Source organism: Copadichromis virginalis, linkage group LG7 (genome assembly GCF_057382275.1).
Source record: "Copadichromis virginalis isolate Kocher_CV1m ecotype Utaka linkage group LG7, C_Virginalis_male_GT1.1, whole genome shotgun sequence".
In the NCBI taxonomy this organism is placed as follows: Eukaryota; Metazoa; Chordata; class Actinopteri; order Cichliformes; family Cichlidae; genus Copadichromis; species Copadichromis virginalis.
In genome coordinates, this window is record NC_140624.1 from 270,260 (window position 1) to 288,315 (window position 18,056).

The following is an 18,056-nucleotide window of genomic DNA, read 5'->3' on the forward strand; positions in this document are numbered from 1 at the left end:
CCACCTCCCCAAAGACAAAATTGCATTCCTTAGCAAGGCAGCACTGAAAGCAGCCGGTGAAGGGATCCATGTGAGATGCAGAACAAAGACCAAAATTTACATATTTATTTTGGAAATAAAAAAATCTGAACCTGGATGAAAAGAAAATCAGAAACTTGGTGCAGCTTTAAGTGGAAACTTACAAGCAGTTCTGGGTGACTGTAGACTGTAGATATATTTTTCTTTATTTTTCTTTTTATTTATCTTACAAACAATAGACACGGTGAATAATGCTCACGATTCATTTTCATGCATTATATCTTGTGATAACAATTAACTGGGAGGCACATTTATGTTTAAAAAGTGCCATTCATGAACCGATAGCTTCTTTATTTAAGTAAATGCAGTGACTACATTGATGTCAAGACAAACTACTCACAAATGCTTGTCTATTTAATTGCTGAATTAATGCACAATCAAGTTAAACATTTTAGGTTATATTCAGTTAAATTGAACCTTAATTAGTCAGTTAAACGTATTTCTTAAAATAATAAAATTTTTGATATTGTCAATAATCGTTTTTTTTCTTGTTTTTGTAAGCACTGCAAAGACATTTCTAGACAGCCTCCTGCAGCCTCTTTCCGGGCCAATAGGTGGTGTGTGTGGACAGGTAACCGAGCAGAAGCGCTGATACCGTGGTCCAGATCAGACTACTGTGTGCTTCGTGGCTATCTGTCTGTGCCGATCTCTTCCTGCAGGGGTCGCTGCAGTCACCTGCATACGCCACTGTTTACGGAAGTCCAAGTGACGTGTCAGTGTCCAGCGAAGCATTGTGGGAAAGAAAGTGGAGCTGACACGGCCGCTGATGGCAGACTGCTCAATTTAGCAGATATCTTCGACTAGTAAGCAGCCGTAAGAAGCAGAAATTTAGGGTAACGATGCGACTCCTTGAAGCTAATGTCAGCTGGCTGTGAGGAGGTCGGACTTATGCCGGTGTCATCGCTGCTCACCTGCGCACGGGCGCTCGAAGCACAGAAGTGGGATCCCGTATCAATGGACCGCAGCGTTTTTATTTCCTTTTCCGAGGGAGGCGAATAAAGTAGTGACGGATTATATCCCCCCACGGTGGATGGGTGGTGGGGGGGCGACCGCGCTCCCACATTCCTTTCAACGTTTAAAGTATTTCTGAGGTTTTCTATCGAAAGGCGCCGTCAAAGATGTCGACCAGCAGTCCCGAGGCGGTGAAGAAATTACTAGAGAACATGCAGACGGATCTGCGGTCTCTCTCCATGGAGTGCAAGAAGAAATTCCCCCCTGTCAAAGAGGTTAGCCTGCTAGTTAGCTTCACCGAGCCCCGATTTTTAGCAGTTTGCATCCGTTTGTGAAGTTTTATGTTTTTATTAGGATTTACATTAAAAAATGTATGCGCTCGTTCTGTCACAGCAACCGTGGGGCCTTTGAGTTGTTCCCATACTGTACTTCTCATAAGTTGTACCAGCTGCTGGGCCTCCCTACGCTTAATATGTTTGGTGTAATGCGTTTAAACAGAAGCAGATTCACAAAAACACCGAGCTAAACTTTTTTACGTAGCTACACTTTAAGTATCTTTGTTAGATGTAACTTATGTCAAAGGCGTAAACACTGAAGTTAAATTTTCAGTGGCTATAAAAAGGCAAGTAAAAGTGAGAAAACGTGTATTTTGGGGATGGGGTGAACTAACTATTCAAGTCAAGCAATGTAAATGTACTTTATTTTGTATTTTATTTGATGCTAGCATCTTTGGGCAAGAGTGGTTGTGCCACTGTCACCCACCTTGCATAGGGTTCACATCAAAGTTATTATAGTTAAGTAAAACTAAATGTGAGAAAACATTTTAGTTAGCTAAAATAAAAACTAGACCTTCTAGAACTAGAAGCGATTTGAATGGGAAAAACAAACTAAAATAAAATGTATAATAGATGAAATATACTTAGTTTTGTTATCTGTTAATTTGTTAAAATTTGCTATCACAAACTGCCTGATGAGGCTTTTATGATCATGTTTTTTGAGGCTTTTGATGTCTACAAGACTGAGTCAGCATTCAAAAGGTTCTGTTTATATTTTAATATCTCTACAGATTTTTTTTAAAAATCTACAACTAACACTGAAATTAATAAAAACTAAAGTGAAACCAGTCAACCTGCTATGGAAACTCACTGAAACTTAAAAAGGAAAACTAACAATATAATAAAAAGTAATCAGAAAATACAAAACTGTATTAACTCAGACTCAGAGTCCATGCAGGTGTCTGGCTGCAGAAATCAAAGATACATGGGAAACGCAGTCATTTTTAAAACCAGATGTGATATGAGCATGGATGCCACAGATATCATTTGACAGGGAGTGATTCTCATGATATAAGCGAACAGGCCCTTAAAACCTTTATTCCAATTTATCTTTATTTTTTAAAGTAAAAAGTCTTTGTTTTTAAGGGCTTTGGTGATACTCGGCCTCTGTTGACCTGTCCTGTCTGCAGTCTGACACTGAGAGTTGGTTTCAACAGGCTTGCTAGTTACTGACACAGCCAAGTGATTTCACACACACATTGTTGTTTGAATGACTTACTGTATTATTAAGGCCTTCACACTGGCTTTGTTGCGTGGCACTGTTTTGTTGGTGACATTTCTGATTACTCAATGACTGGAGCACAAACAATACAAGGCCGTGTACAAAAGAAGTACACTTGAACATTTCACTTAGAAATGTAAGCAGTAGTAGCATGATAAAATGTCAAGTTTAACTGTACAGCAGGCATATGCGGGGGCATAGACAACAATGTCGGCAACACTTGTAACTCATCAGTATTCATATTGGAACAACCGCTGGTAGTCGAGGCTGACGTCTTTATGTGAGGCTTTTGTGACCACAGCAGCACTCGTCAGCCAGCTCAGCAGAGCAATTCATATCACGCCATGGCAGCTTAGTTTGTTTCCCCTCAGGGTTCACCTTGGATAGAAGCAACATTCCCATGGAGAAAAAAAGGGGAAATAGCTCAGCAAGTGCTTCCATTTCCTTTGTGTTTTGCTCACTACAGATTTAGTCCATTGACTTCAGTGGTTGATGTTTCAAAATGAGTGGTATGGCCATCAAAAGACATGGCACGCGACTGATCTTACGTGTTGAACTGATTTCTGGCCCTTGCCTAAGGGGTCTTATGAAGTTGCTTCAAATATTGATTTATCATCAGTGAGGTTTTCCCATCCTTATCAGGCTTTTTTCCCCCAAGGGATCAGAGTATTGAAGAGATCCCTTTTGATGTTCCTCCCAACCTGAGTTACCGCCCGCTCTGATCAATGGTGTTGTGATTGAAACAACGTTTTCCAATCGAAACTGTCATGGTTAAATTTGCGGCGATGTTGTCATGCGAGAAACAATCAGGGTACTGTGGTTGCTCTTTGAATTGATTTGTGCAGCTTTTTCATCGTGCTAATGTGGCCATTTTTTTTCCCTCATCCTTAGCGTCTACGTTTTAGAGAACTGTTCTAGGGACTTCTAAGGGACTTATGTCTGTAGTTTAATTGTAAAACTAAAATCTCAAATCCTTGCAGCTTTACTACTGAAGAACAAAATGTGCTTTTTCCCAGACTGTCTTCATTCCATTTCCTCTCCTGTTTCTCAGTCCATCTCCCACAGTGACACTACATGCAAGAGAACGAATCACATTGTTTGTTTGTTTTTCTTTTTTCTTCTCCCTCAATCACTCATAGCCTGTCTTACAAAAACAGCACATGTAATGTAATAGAATAGAATAGCCTTTTATTCTACAACCAAATTATTATATACATTTTCAATTAAATAATGAATGAAATGGAAATAAGTATTTGATCACTTGAATTTTTGTGGTCACTTCCAAACAAATGAACAGTCTGTATTTTTTATGGTATATAATTTTAATGGAGAGAAACATTATATCAGCCAAAGATTCTGACAAAACTCATTGTATAAAAGTTACAAATTAATTTGCATGTCATTGGGTGGGAAACAAAATTGATCTGCTACAATTCAGAAAGAATCTGGCCTAAGCCTACCCCTAACCCATTGATTGATTCATTAGATTACAGATACTTCTGACCTCAACTCATTATGTGTCTAAAGCATACCTGTCCACAAAATCGGTTTCTTCCAATCCAACCTTTCCACCACCATGTGTGACACCAAACAGGTGCCAAAAAATGCTGCACACAGCCACCAGCAAGAAGCTTGGTGAGAAGGTGAAAACTGTCAATGTGGTTATTTGGAAATGACCATCAGTCACCCTCTGTCTGAGGCAAGAGCTTGCTGCATGGTACAGGACTTCACCAAACTAAAGGGCTAATGGTTTGGGCCATATATCAACAGCTTCCTTTCCCTTAACTAGAAAACTGAAGATGGGTCTTGGATGAGTCTTTCTGCATGACAGTTACCCGAAACATATTACCAAGGCAACAAAGAAGAAGCAAATTACCATACCATACCATACCACCTTTATTTATAAAGCACTTTAACATAAAACCAGAGTTCACAAAGTGCTGTACATGCTAATAGCATAAGTAAAGAAAATTAAAATGAGATAAGATAAAATAAATAACTAAAAAACTAAAATAAATTGAAACATGTTAAATTAAGGTCATGAAGTGACCATAGCAAGTCTCCAGACCTCATTCCTATGGAAAATCTGACCAACTACAAGAAATGTCTTCCCACTGTGCTTGCCAATTAGAGTTTCTCCAAATACTAAGTCATGTTTTGTAGGTTTTTGGTTGATATTCTCTCTCTCTCTCTCTCTATTAAAATAAAATTGCTATTAAAAATTAGAGAATGTTCATTATTTTGTAAGAGAGCAATCCTACAAGAGTGTCAACTAATTATTTCCAGCCAGCCTTGAAAATTTTCAAATGTATATCGTGATAGATATTTTTGGACATATCGCCCTGCTCTATATACTATACAGACTATACTCTCACTGTTACATTGAAAAAGGCCTTTCAGAAAGTTACTCAGTTTAGAGTCTCACAGTACAACATGTTTAAGGAAGTAAATCTGTGAGTTTCGCTAATGTTGTTTTTAGACGACACAAGCTGGTTTGTAGATCAGGGTCAGTTTGACTTCGGCCACTCCTCAAGTTTATTTATATAGCACAATTCAACAATAAGGTGATTCAAAGTGCTTTACAGAGACATTAAAAAACAAAAGCATGATTTAAAATTGATTAAAAAAACAGTACATAAAATCAGAACGGTAGATAAGACCAGTAGTTAAAATGTAAGTTTTGAAATTTAAGCTTAAAAGTGTGGATTTGGTGTTTTACTCAAATGCAGCTGAGAATAGGTGAGTCTTCAACCTGGATTTAAATAAACTGAGTGTTTCAGCTGATCTGAGGCTTTCTGGGAGTTTGTTCCAGATATAAGGAGCATAAAAGCTGAATGCAGCTTCTCCGTTTCTGGTTCTGACTCTGGGAACTGATAAAAAACCGGATCCAGATGACCTGAGGGATCTGGAAGGTTCATACTGGGTCAGGAGGTCACTGATGTATTTTGGTCCTAAACCATTCAGAGCTTTATAGACCCTCATCAGAACTTTAAAGTCTATCCTCTGATGGACAGGCAGCCAGTGTAAAGACCTCAGAGCTGGACTGATGTGATCCACTTTTTTGGTCTTAGTGAGGACTCGAGCAGCAGAGATCTGAATGAGCTGTAGTTGTCTGACTTTTTAGGTAGACCTGTATAGATGCTGTTACAGTAGTCAAGCCTGCTAAAGATGAATGCATGGACTAGTTGTAAGAAGAGTAAGAAGTACTAAATGACTTTTTTAGTTTTTCTGTTTGTGTACTCCCAGTCAAGTCCTGAGATTTCAAACTTAGCATCTCATTCTTTATGTAATGTCCTCGAATCCCACATGTGGTCATGTTTACACAGTGTTTTGCACATGATACTGATAATGGTCAAATACTAAAATACTGGTGGTTGGTATCAGATTAGCAGATAAATGATGTCTATTCTGAAAAGCAGTAACCTTTTGACTTTTTCCTTGTGTTGAGCACATTCAGAATTTTGTTTAGTGATGGCCTAAATAATCTGCTTTGAAAGCTGTTAAAGTGAACACATACCAAGTGTCTTTGAAGGTGGATACAAACTCAAAGAATTAATTCTCAGCCAGGGATTCTCTGCAGCGTGCTGCTTAATGTGACTGATAATGTATCTGTTCAGTGATACCAGAATAGTTGACTTTATGACATAGATAAGAGGGCAAGGTTTTTAACTGATAAATTTTACTAGAGTAACACTGCAGTTACCTTTGAATAGACTTTCAGATACACCAATAAAAGAACTCATGTATTAACATAGACAGTTTCTGGTGTCTCTCTCTGTTGCAATGGCATCATCAGGCCAGTGGTATTATCCTCAACAGTGTGGAGGCTTTTTAATGCTGACAGTTTTCCAGAGACAAGTGGAGGGGATACTTTTTACGCTAGAAAGCTTAAACAGCACTTTCTATGAGGAAGCAGAGAGAAAGATCAGTTTGTCTGCTGGGGAGAAATGTTGCAACTTCCTGTCAACCACAGACTCTAACAATTAGTAGGCTAATGTGAAAATATTTTTATTGTGAAAAGTTTTAATGGTTTTGTGGAAACTCACTGGCATTTTTTTCATATGGGAGGGTTCAGTTGGAGGCGGAATAAAGGACACACAATCTGTTTCTAATTAGAGAACTTGCTTGTCTCTGTTCAACTGACACACAGATTGTCAGTTCATATATGCCTTTAGTTCTCCTTTCATTTTTATAGAGTAGTCACTGTGGTTATTAACAGATATGGCTACTTCGGCAAAGGCAGGCCTTTTAAAAAGTACAATCCACTCTCTCATCACAACGTCAAAAACTTTGACTTAACAAAGTGCGCACATATTTCCCACGACTTTGTCTGCATGCTGCAATATTTCTAGTGCTCTCTTTTGAGTTGAATAGATAGTTGTTGTTGCACAGGTTGCAAATACACTCACTGGCCACTTCATTTATTACATCTTGCTAGTAACAGGTTGGACCCACGTTTCCCCTCAGAACTGCTTTAATCTTCATGATGCAAATTCAACGAGGTGCTGGAAACATTCATCAGAGATTTTTTGGTCCATATTGACATGACAGCATCACACAGTTCCTGCAAATTGTTCAGCTGGATTTCCATTATACCAGTGTCCCGTTCCACCACATCTCAAAGGTGCCCTATTGGATTGAGATCTGGTGACTGGAGGTCATCTAGATGTGCTGAACTTGCTGTCAGGAAACCAGTTTGAGATAATTTGAGATTTGTGACATGGTGCGTTATCCTGTTGGAAGGAGTCATCAGAAAATGGTTCAACTGAGGCCATAAAGGGATGGAAACGTTCATGAATACTCAATAGGTTGCAGTGTATTAAACCTGGTGGAACCTGATGCGGTCTTCTGCTGCTGAAGCCCATCTGCTTTAAAGTTCAATGTGTTTGCATTTAGAGATGCTCTCCTGAAAAACACCTTGGTTGTAACAAGTGGTTATCTTCCAGTTAGCTCAAAGCAGTGTAGCCATGCTCCTCTGACCTCTGACATCACTGAGGCGTTTTCACCCAAAGAACTGACGCTATTCTCTGTAAACTCTAGAGATGGTTGTGCAGTAGATCGTCGTTTTTTTGCAAATCCTCAAACATGCCTGTCTCGCACCGACATCTATGTTCACAGTTACTTAAATCACATTTCTTTTCCATTCCGATACTCACTTTGAACTTCAGCAGGTCTTGATCATGTCTACATGCTTAAATGCATCATGTTGCAGCCATGTGATTGGTTGATTACGTATTTATGTTAACGAGCAGTTAAACAGTGTTTATTGTATAGTTATAAGGGGTTCACAGTTGTGAAGATGGGACAACACATCCTGGCCTGCAGTTAACAGCAAAGGCTCATGTTTGATATGCTGTATAATTGTGTCGTAACTAATTGTTGCAGTCTGAAACTCTTTCTGTCACAGCTTATGCAAAGCCAGAATTTGCTGTTCTGATGCTGGATTTTTCACTCGTCTGTGCTGATGGAAATATCAAAAGTAGCAACAGGAAGGTTGCAATTATTTCAGACTAAAAAAAGCTCTCTGCGCTCCCCTCATTTTCCTGCAAGCCGCTATGGTTCGGTTTCTGGAACAAAAGGAGAAGAGGGAGAGAAGCTTTTTTTTTTTTTTTTTTTTTTTTAAGAGATTAACTTTTAGGGAGCTGTATGGTAAAAGATTTTCTGAAAAAGCTTAGCCATTAAGCAGGGGTTGTTACCAGCCGTTTAGTAATTTATGAATTGCGATCCTCCAAAGTGGCTCGACTTTTGTGACATGTTGGTGTATTGTAATCATGTTGTTACAGTATTTATCCCGTCAGTGGTGCCTAATCCAAAGAGGTGTGCCTTTTTTAAAAATGTCTTTCTTTAGCCAAAATTATACCAGCCTTTTAAAAAGGCAGTGTGTGTACTTCTGTAGCCACAAAGGTTAAAGCATTATGTTGTTTTCGTGAGGAGAAATACAAGACAGATGGCAGTACTGGCCCTGCAGACGGCCTTTGAGAAGAACTGCTCATAATAAGTTTTAAACAGTTTTTTAAAACATGTCTAAACAGGTGTTTTTTGTATGTGGAACAACTGGGGCAAGAAGTGAAATTACAGTTAAAATTGAAACCATGTAGGAATGAGGAGTGGAGTATTGATGGGAAGCAAAGATGGGAAAGAAAACATCTTGAGAGGCTTGCCGTGGCATGCAGTTGTTGAAGAAAGATAAGAGCGGCCTCTCCGTCCCCACTTGCCATCCTCCTCCTTTTACCCTTCCCCATTCTTGACAGTGCTCCTCACAGCTGTTCTGAACATCTCAAGCTTAGAGGAATACCTCACTGGGTGTTCCTCATAAGATGAAGATGTTTTTCTACAACTGGGCCTTCCTATTTTCCGCTACACCCACCATTACAAGTAGCCATGTCTACCACCAGCGGTGCATGTATGCTGCACTGTCAGCACCTTTCAATTTGATGTCACATCAAACAGTTACCTAAATGTCTGTCCTCTTTCCTCTCTAGGCTGCAGAGTCTGGTATAGTGAAGATTAAGACGATAGCAGCCAGGAACACAGACATATTAGCAGGTGAGTGATAATAGAAGTACTTAGTTGTTCTTCAATTGGCTATGTGTGCAGAGCTAGTGCTTTAAACTGCAACAAGCTTATATTCAAATGTTCAGGGAGATGGCAGTATTCATGATTTTCTGTTCACACAACTGCATCCTGCATACAAGTGACAGACTGAAATAGTCACTGGGCTTTCATGTATTTTCCTTTCATAATGCATGCATTCAGCCAAAGGCAAGTCATGTACAAACGGCCTTTGACTCCACCCCAAAAAAACCAAACAAAAAAAGTCATTGTGTTTATTAAGTTATATGATAAATGAGTCTTTTATTTCCCTCCTCTCTGAGCTTTGTTTGCAGTCTTTTTCTGGCTCTTTCTAGCTTGTTGCTCTGAATTATTGAAGTATTTTCAAACGGGGCTGGTCTCTCAGCACTCGTATGGAAAATTGGTTCTAGCGCCGTCTCTGTAAACAAGTCTAGCTTTTTGGTAGCATTTGCAGAGTTGACACATAGTTGACATTTCCTGAGTTCCACTGATGACTGTCCACAACCTGCTGCCCCTCTGTAGCTGTGAACTGTACAGCAGCTCACTGTTCACTGTTTCAACTTTAAGTCTACTTGACGCATCAACTTTATGGTGATTAACTGGGAAACCTGTTGTGCAGGTGTAAATAACTGGTGAACCTAAATTCAGTTTACTGGAAAAGGAAATAATGCACTTTTCACTTTTAAGTGCTGTTTAAAATGAGATGATAAAAACCTCAGTGCAAAATGGGTACCTTTTTTTTATTATTATAATTGTTGAGCTAGAATAGTGTTGCATGATTCACACTTGAGAATAATTGTTATTGTAAGTTGATACCTCCATGTATTCTTTTCATTTACTCTCCAAAGTTTTCGTTCTGCAGTACCAGACTTCATGAAATCAGAAGCAAAACAAAAGCAAACACATGTATTTTTTTTTTTTTACTTTAAGGCATTTTATTAGAAGTAAATTGCATGATGACATCTTTAAAAAAAGATTATTTGTGTCCTTTATTTGTGTCCCTTTTTCCTGCAGCCCTAAAGGAGAACAGCTCAGAGGTTGTGCAGCCTTTCCTGATGGGCTGTGGCACCAAAGAGCCAAAGATCACACAGCTGTGTTTGGCTGCCATCCAGAGACTCATGTCCCATGAGGTCGTATCTGAGGTGAGGGCTATAAGCTAGCCTTTTATTTGAAAATAGGATATTTATATTTTCATATGTATGATCTGCAGATGTGTACACAAGAAGGGAATCTAGTGTGTAGAAGGCCAAATAAAACCACAGTGTGGTAACAAGCAGTGCCGAATTGAGGACAGTTTGATTGATACACGTTAATTTACACACATCACAATAAATGCAATAATAATCATCAGGCTGTTAGACTAATGCACTCATTGGTGAGTTGCTTTTGGCAGGTGCACTCAGTAAGAGGCCTTTGCTGATCCGCTGTGTGACATTGAGCTTCACAAATACAGTGTGATTGTTATTTCAAAGAGTGGCGAGTCGGTGCGTGCGTCCTTGTTGGAAGGTTGTTCCCAAGCGAAGAAAACTCTTTTATAGAGAACACAGCCATGAAAAACACATTTTTCGAGTTTGTGATCGAACGACTCATTAAAAACAACGGAAAGTAGATGTGCTGTTTTTCTTTTTTAGCATTATTTGAATCTTTCGGGTTGTGGCCTTCTGTTGTTTTTTGTTTGATTACCTGGAAGTAAATAAAGACTGTTTTAAACCTCAATGTTTCATGCTCACCTTCAGTGTGTAAGCATGGACAAATTAAGGCTTGATTGATATCCAATTGGGTCAATACTGCAAGCACTGCAACACATCAATACCCAATCAAGCAGTGTAAATTTAATTTGACCTCGTTCCTGGCGCAAAGGCGCAGACCACCTTTACCACTTCCACTGCTCATTTTCGTGAAACCCGTTGACCTAGAAAATCTATTACTTGAACAGTTTAACATCATCTTTATGCGCAGTGGCAGTTAAACAACTCAGAAAAACGGAGTGGAATAAGGTACCGATCTCAGGAAAGGGGAGGCTACAATAACTTCCAAATTGAAATCGTCGTTTAATGGTAGCCTGTGAAATGGGTGTAGGGGTTTTCGACCTTTTAAACAACGCAGCTTTTGGCAGACCTGAGATGTGAGCGGTTTCCAAGATGTTACCCCAGAGGTGTTAGCACACTGCAAAGCAGGCTTTCTTCATTTTAATCATCATTTGTTGGATTACACTAAAATAGATTTCAAAGCTCTGTTTGTTTTTGTTAGTTTTCTTTTTTTTTTCCTTTGGTGGGAGAAAAGATGCGCTCGGCATTCCCTGAGAAAATTCTTTGTCAGAACTGGTCACGCTGGGTTACTTAGCGCTAATTCTTATCAACTATTTTTGTCACACAGATCTCGCTCTCACGCTCTCTCTCTCTTTCCATGCAGTAGTTTACCTCAAACACTGAAATGTTCTGAATCCCAGGACATCCAAGAAGAAACTTAACTAAATTTAAACCCTTGTTGCTGACCAGAGGAAAAATGGCTGTTTCTTAAAGCTGTATCCTTGAAAATAGCTGTGAATTTTAACTGTGAATTAAAAGGAATAATACATTTTTAATCATTCAGATTCATTGTTATTTCCCCCACTCACCAGTAGTAGATGGGTAGTAATGTTAGTTAAACAGACAGAGTTTAAGCGTTTAGTATTTTATTTTACAAATACAAAAAAGTTTGCACACAAAAACAGCACAGCGTGGGGAGCGGGTTGATGCAGGTCAATCCAGTAAAACAGAAAGCAGCTTCTAACCTGTGCTGTTTCGTTTCATAAAAAGAAAGAAAAAGAAATCCTAAACTTCTTGAACCTCCATGGCCAAAACAACAAAACGATGCAGGAGTAGCTCCCCTAAAACGGTGGTCTCTAACAAAAGCAGCCAGGAGCAGAGGACAGGTGAACCACACCAAGTAGGCGGGACATAGGAGAAAGACAGGATGGTGAAGAAGTACAGGCCTCTCCAAACCAACTGAGATTTAGTTCCCATCTATCTCCCCAAGCATGTCTTGTCTATTCACGGAGATCTCAGCAATAAATTCACATCATTTCATTCTTGAATCCACCTGGACATTTGTGCCAAATTTGCAGAAGTTCCTTAAGGCATTGCTGAGATATTGCATTGAGGAGAGTAGACGACTAAAGCAGTGCCTTCAGGCAGGGCTGTGGCAGAGCATAAGACGCGTTCATATTTGAAAATTGAGTTTGTTTGTTATCTTGTGAATTGAGCCAGTTACACATAAAAGCAGCTGTTAGGGGGATGCATGTAGATTTATTTTGGATAGCTTGACCCTGAGAAAGGACGTGCGGTGTCACTTACTATCAGCAGAAACTGACAGTGAGATCTGGTGTTATTGAACTGGGTGATGTTGTAACCCCAAGCAGGCACAACCATCTGCTCCCACAAGAGTGTGTTTTTGTGCATGTCTATTATTTATGGCTGTTACCTTGGGCAAGCCAAAGGCCTGATATCAGCTAGGAACTCTGATAATGCCTCCTAAATTCAGAGTGTGGCTATGTACTTTAGTTGTGTGTGTGTGTTTGTGAAACAGGCAGCAGCAGGGAACATCATCAACATGTTGTGGCAGCTGATGGAAAATGGTTTGGAAGAGCTGAAACTTTTACAGACAGTCCTCGTCCTGTTGACCACCAACACAGTTGTACATGATGAAGTGCTATCCAAGGTAAAAGCATAGACACACACACTGTTTGCATGTATTATATGGATGAACAGTATAGTAGCAGTAGTTTGTTTTTTCCCCTGTGCCCAGGCTATTGTGCTGTGTTTTCGTCTGCACTTCACCAAGGACAACATCACCAACAACACAGCAGCTGCCACCGTTAGACAAGTTGTCACCGTGGTGTTTGAGAGGATGGTGGCTGAGGACGAGCGCTTTAAAGGTTAGAGTTCATTGGTTCTGAAAGTAGGAAGATGATACAGTAAAATTCTGAGATGCTTAATATTACAGATGGTGTGAAAAACTGAAAAGTACATCTTTAAGCTATTTAAATAGAACATAGATAAAAATGCTTTTTAATTGCAAGCTAATTTACTGTGTAATGTATTTTGTATTTAACCTCAAGGCATTGTGGAGCAGCCCCCTCCTGTCCAGGGAAACACCAACCGCCGGTCTGTTAGCACTTTGAGACCCAGTGCAAAGGATGCATACATGCTGTTTCAGGTATGTCCACCAGGGGGCGGTAGCCTTCTATAAGCCGTCCTGCCCTCTTGTCAGAGTTGGTTAGATGCTGATTTTGAGATCTTTCTTATAATCTCAAATTGAGGTCCAGTAAAACTAATTCAGAAATATTTCTTTTCATCTCTGAAATGAAGTAATTTTTTTAAAGAGGGATTCGGTTGTCTTGAAGTCTTTCACCCACATTACACTTTCATGTGATGATGATTGTTCTTCACGCAGAGCTCGGTCAAAGCCCTGTTTCAGCCACTGTGATGTGGGTAGGACAACACTGCATTGTTTTGAAGGCTGTTGTTCACCTTCCTGCAGGACTTGTGCCAGCTGGTGAATGCTGACGCCCCCTACTGGCTGGTGGGGATGACAGAGATGACACGGACGTTTGGCCTTGAGCTGCTGGAGTCTGTTCTTAATGATTTCCCCGGTGTATTCCTGCAGGTAAAGAGAGAAAAAAGAGCGAGTTTGTGAACATCTAGACCAGGGGTGGGCAATCTCAGTCCACGAGGGCTGGTGTCCCTGCAGGTTTTAGATGTGTCCTCAAACCAACACAGCTGATTTAAATGGCTAAATTAGCTCCTCAACATGTCCTGAAGTTCTCCAGAGGCCTGGTAACGAACTAATCATGTGCTTCAGGTGTGTTGACCGAAGGTGAGATCTAAAACCTGCAGGGACACCGCCCCTCGTGGACTGAGATTGCCCACCCCTGATCTAGACCAAAAATAAGGTGTCAGACCAGAAGTGGCAAAAAAGAGAAAAGTCTGCTCATTGTTAGGTTCCAACTTTTTTTATTTTAAAAGGTTTAGATCCATCTGATCCATCTTGTCCTTTCAATAAAATTCTTAATGAAACATTCTACAATAAAATAAATTAATTCACAGGATGTTTTGGTCTCCCTTTGTTTCCTACCCAGCATCAGGAGTTCAGTTTCCTGCTAAAAGAAAGAGTTTGTCCCCTCGTCATCAAGCTCTTCTCCCCTAACATCAAGTTCCGGCAGGGCAGCAGCAGCGCTGCTTCACCAGCTCCTGTGGAGAAACCTTACTTCCCCATCTGCATGAGGTTGCTGCGTGTGGTCTCCGTCCTCATCAAGCACTTCTACAGCTTACTGGTAAGTAACTGATCCGTTGCGATGGTTGGGTGGTCAAAACAGTTGTCTGATGGTTGTTTTTTTATGTCTATGGGATTTTCTTAAGCACAGAGCTGATGCACTTAATTGATCCAGTCAGATTAGCATTGGCTTACCCAAGCAGTAGTTTTGTCTTAGTTCTCCTCCAAGCACTTTAATGAGCTTAACTACAATCGAGTAACTCAGCATTCCAGCTGTTTTTATTTAGTGGCATTTATTCAATTTTTGAGATGGAATTTTTTTTTCTTCTTTTTGCTCAAATTGATCAAAAAGCCGTTCCACTTCCACAAAGCCAGAAGGTATTCAGAGATTTTGCATCACTTTCAGTCTGATATGTGTGTGCTTGGCTTGCAGGTGACTGAGTGTGAGATCTTCTTGTCTCTGTTGGTGAAATTTCTGGATGGGGAGAAGCCTCAGTGGCTCAGAGCAGTGGCTGTGGAATCAGTCCACAGACTGTGTGTGCAGCCTCATTTGTTACGGTAAGCAGCTTTAAAAAAACAACACAGATTTTTAGTTACAGGGTCTGGAAACTTACGTTTTTTTTTTCCTACTTTAGTTTAAAAAAATATAGCTGATTCTGCACAATTACATTCATTAAACCCTTTTGTGACTAAGGTTGTTTAACTGTTTCTCAGAGTGCAGTTTGGCCTAATGAAACTTGGCAAAGTCTGAAGTGTCCTTTTTTTTTTCTTTCTAATACAACCCCACACTGCTGTGATCTCACTCTGCTCTTCTCTGTTTCAGTTCGTTCTGCCAGTCTTATGACATGAAGCAGCACTCCACTAAAGTGTTCAGAGACATTGTCAATGCCCTGGGATCCTTCATCCAGTCCCTCTTCATCGTTCCCAATGCGGGAAACGTGGCTGCTGTTGGCGCGCCAGCTGGTAAGTTGACTGAGTTGTCCTTATTTAGAATTTCTATTGATGTCAAGGAGATGTGTTCAAATGGGCCTGAAATTCAGATTTACTGCACTTATACCCCCTTACCTCATTCCTCTCCGGCTTTTGTTGTAGGTGGGTCGGGTTCAGGTGCTCAAGGCACAGCACAAGGCGGTCCAGGCACAGGAGGGGTCAGCGGCACCCTGACTACCCAGGCTGCATTTGAATACCGTGGTACCTGGATCCCCCTTATGACTGTTAGTGTCCAGGGAAGCGCCAAGGCCACCTAGTAAGAATTTCTTTTGTACATACTGAATAATCTCCCCTTATTTATTGTGTGTTTATAAGGATGTAATTCCAGTCACAGATGCAGAAAGTAAACAGTTCCAGGACCGACTAGCTTTGTGCTGCAAAGTGGCATAAATATAGACAAGCTTGTCATTTTTTAAATTAATTTTTTCCCCCAAGATGTTGTTTCTGACGTTAATGATACAGCAGATCAAAAGTTATTTGCTGAAAAGAAATGGCTGCCTAATATGTTAATGGTCTTGGAAAAGGAGGCAGCTCTTATATGTCAATTTTCCAGACAGAAACTTCAGTTCATGTACTTCACCTCATTTCTCTTTCTCCATCTCTCTCCCAGCTTAGAGATGCTGGACAAGGTTGAGCCCCCATCCATCCCAGAGGGCTACGCCATGTCAGTGGCCTTCAGTGCTCTGCTTGACCTGGTGAGGGGCATCACCACCATGATTGAAAGAGAACTGGCCGCGGAGGAGGAGGTAGCTGCTGAATTTAGAGAAGCTCACCCTGACCAGGAGTGGAAGCCGCAACCTGGTGAGAATGTACAGAAGGAAAAAATGTTCTTTGGAGCGTTTTATTCTCATGATACACCCTGACAAGAAGGATATTAATCAGTTGAAAATATATGAAAGCAGACATATGGAGATGGGGAAGCAGGAGTGGTGTGTATAATGGTCTAGCCTGTCATGATTCTGGGTGGTAGCACTTGTACAAACTCTAGTGACCACAATTATAACCGAACCTCTTTATAATTTCAAATAAGAAGTGGAAAAAAATTAGAGATGATCAATTTCTTTTCTTTTTCCCCAACATGAGACTGTCCAGACTGATGTGATAGTATTTAGGAATAAACCCCGTAATGTTTTGTTTGTCTCAGGGGCTCACCTGGTGTGGGAGGAGATGGTCAACGCCTGCTGGTGCGGTCTCCTGGCTGCACTGTCTCTGCTGCTGGATGCCAGGTACGGATTCTGGAGTCAGCAGACATGTTATATATTTACAGCAGTGATTCAGACAGGAACGTTTTAAAGCTTTAGTCATTTGTAAATTGCACCACATTAAAGATTACTTTAAACGCACGATGTATGCTTAACAGATAAATACACATTTAATTTCCCGTTCAAGTGTTTGTTCAATAGAACTAGGAGGTGAGTTTTTGTGCTGCTGAAACAGACATTATCATGTTGTAGTTATTAATGAATATTAATAATAGCTCTGTGTCCAACATAACAACCCTCAGGTCAGTGGCTTAGAGTTTAATGGCCTATTTATTTTTTTTATTGGCTTGTGTTTTTATATTTTTAAATAGTCATGCAATTTAATTAAAACAATATTTCAGATGATTTCACTTACAAAATGGAAAACGATACAGAAGCCTTGAAATTAATATGGCGTGACCATGGTCTCTAATGCGGTCACTTCTCCGTTAGCTGCAGGTGTCGCTCCCATGTTAAATAGGACGGCGCCCTCAGCCTTCATCGAGCTGTATAATTTAACCAGTCTGGTATCTGGTGTCAGACTAAGTTAACTGTTCATATTTTAATACAACCTGTGCACATCTTTCACGGTGTAAAACTAACAGCGGTGGATGGAGCAGCTACAGAGTTTGCTTTTCTTCAGTTTGTTGATCAGGTGGTTCGATGCAGGACTCCCGCTCACTTTTTTCCCAGTTAAGGTTTTAATGGTGATCAGATGTTTTGGTGCTGCTGTTTTGGATGCTAGAAACATGTTTTCTTTTACTCTGAGTTCACTGTCTCAGTAATGGCTCTGCCTATTTACTGTTCACAGCGTGTAACGCTGTAGACTCTGGCTCTGACATTAAACTTTGCCAGCATCACCATCACTGCTTCTGTTGTGTTATCAGCGTTTTTGCTGAAAAACTGGAGGCTGCCTGGACTTAGGGTTGTCATACGCTGCTCCTAAATATGTTTGTAGTGCAGGGTCTGTTTTAAGTCGCAAATGTGGGTTTGCATCTTTTAACACAACAGCCCGCTACACAGCCGTGCATTAAACCATTAGTCCCCCTGATGCAAACATCATTTTTTGCTGGTCTCCACAACATAATATTCCTAGCAATGTGTTTCACTGTGGGGATGGAGTTCTTGTGGTTGTAGGTTTCTCCCTTCTTTCTCCAAACATAAGCAGCGTCTCTGTGGCCAAAGAGCTCAAGTTTTATCTCACCTGATCAAAGGACGCACTTCCAGTCCAGGTTGTCCTCAGCATACTTCAGTGTCTGTTCTTCCTGTGTTTTTCTTGGTCTGCAACCTCTCAGCCCATTCCTGTGCAGTATTCTAGTGATTCACTAAGTCCCTAGCAGTTGTGACTTTAGACACATTTGTCACTAGTTTTCTTTCCAGCCTTTGAAATATTTAGCTTCCTGCCTCTGTCAG

At 40.4% G+C, this 18,056-nt stretch overlaps 1 protein-coding gene across 2 annotated transcripts in view; it reads left to right on the top strand.

Annotated features, from left to right (window-relative positions):
* The first annotated feature begins 774 nt into the window (after positions 1-774).
* Positions 775-18,056, top strand: part of LOC146704116 (protein MON2 homolog) — a 33,618-nt gene continuing 16,336 nt past the window's right edge. For both annotated transcript variants that reach the window (XM_085461071.1, XM_085461072.1), the window contains exons 1-13: positions 775-1,304; positions 9,069-9,132; positions 10,174-10,301; positions 12,727-12,858; positions 12,946-13,075; positions 13,259-13,356; positions 13,681-13,806; positions 14,279-14,473; positions 14,846-14,970; positions 15,236-15,375; positions 15,505-15,658; positions 16,013-16,203; positions 16,547-16,628. In XM_085461071.1, coding sequence (XP_085317197.1) covers positions 1,197-1,304; positions 9,069-9,132; positions 10,174-10,301; positions 12,727-12,858; positions 12,946-13,075; positions 13,259-13,356; positions 13,681-13,806; positions 14,279-14,473; positions 14,846-14,970; positions 15,236-15,375; positions 15,505-15,658; positions 16,013-16,203; positions 16,547-16,628 — 1,673 coding nt within the window. In that variant the 5' untranslated portion in view covers positions 775-1,196. The remainder of the gene's footprint in view (positions 1,305-9,068; positions 9,133-10,173; positions 10,302-12,726; positions 12,859-12,945; positions 13,076-13,258; positions 13,357-13,680; positions 13,807-14,278; positions 14,474-14,845; positions 14,971-15,235; positions 15,376-15,504; positions 15,659-16,012; positions 16,204-16,546; positions 16,629-18,056) is intronic.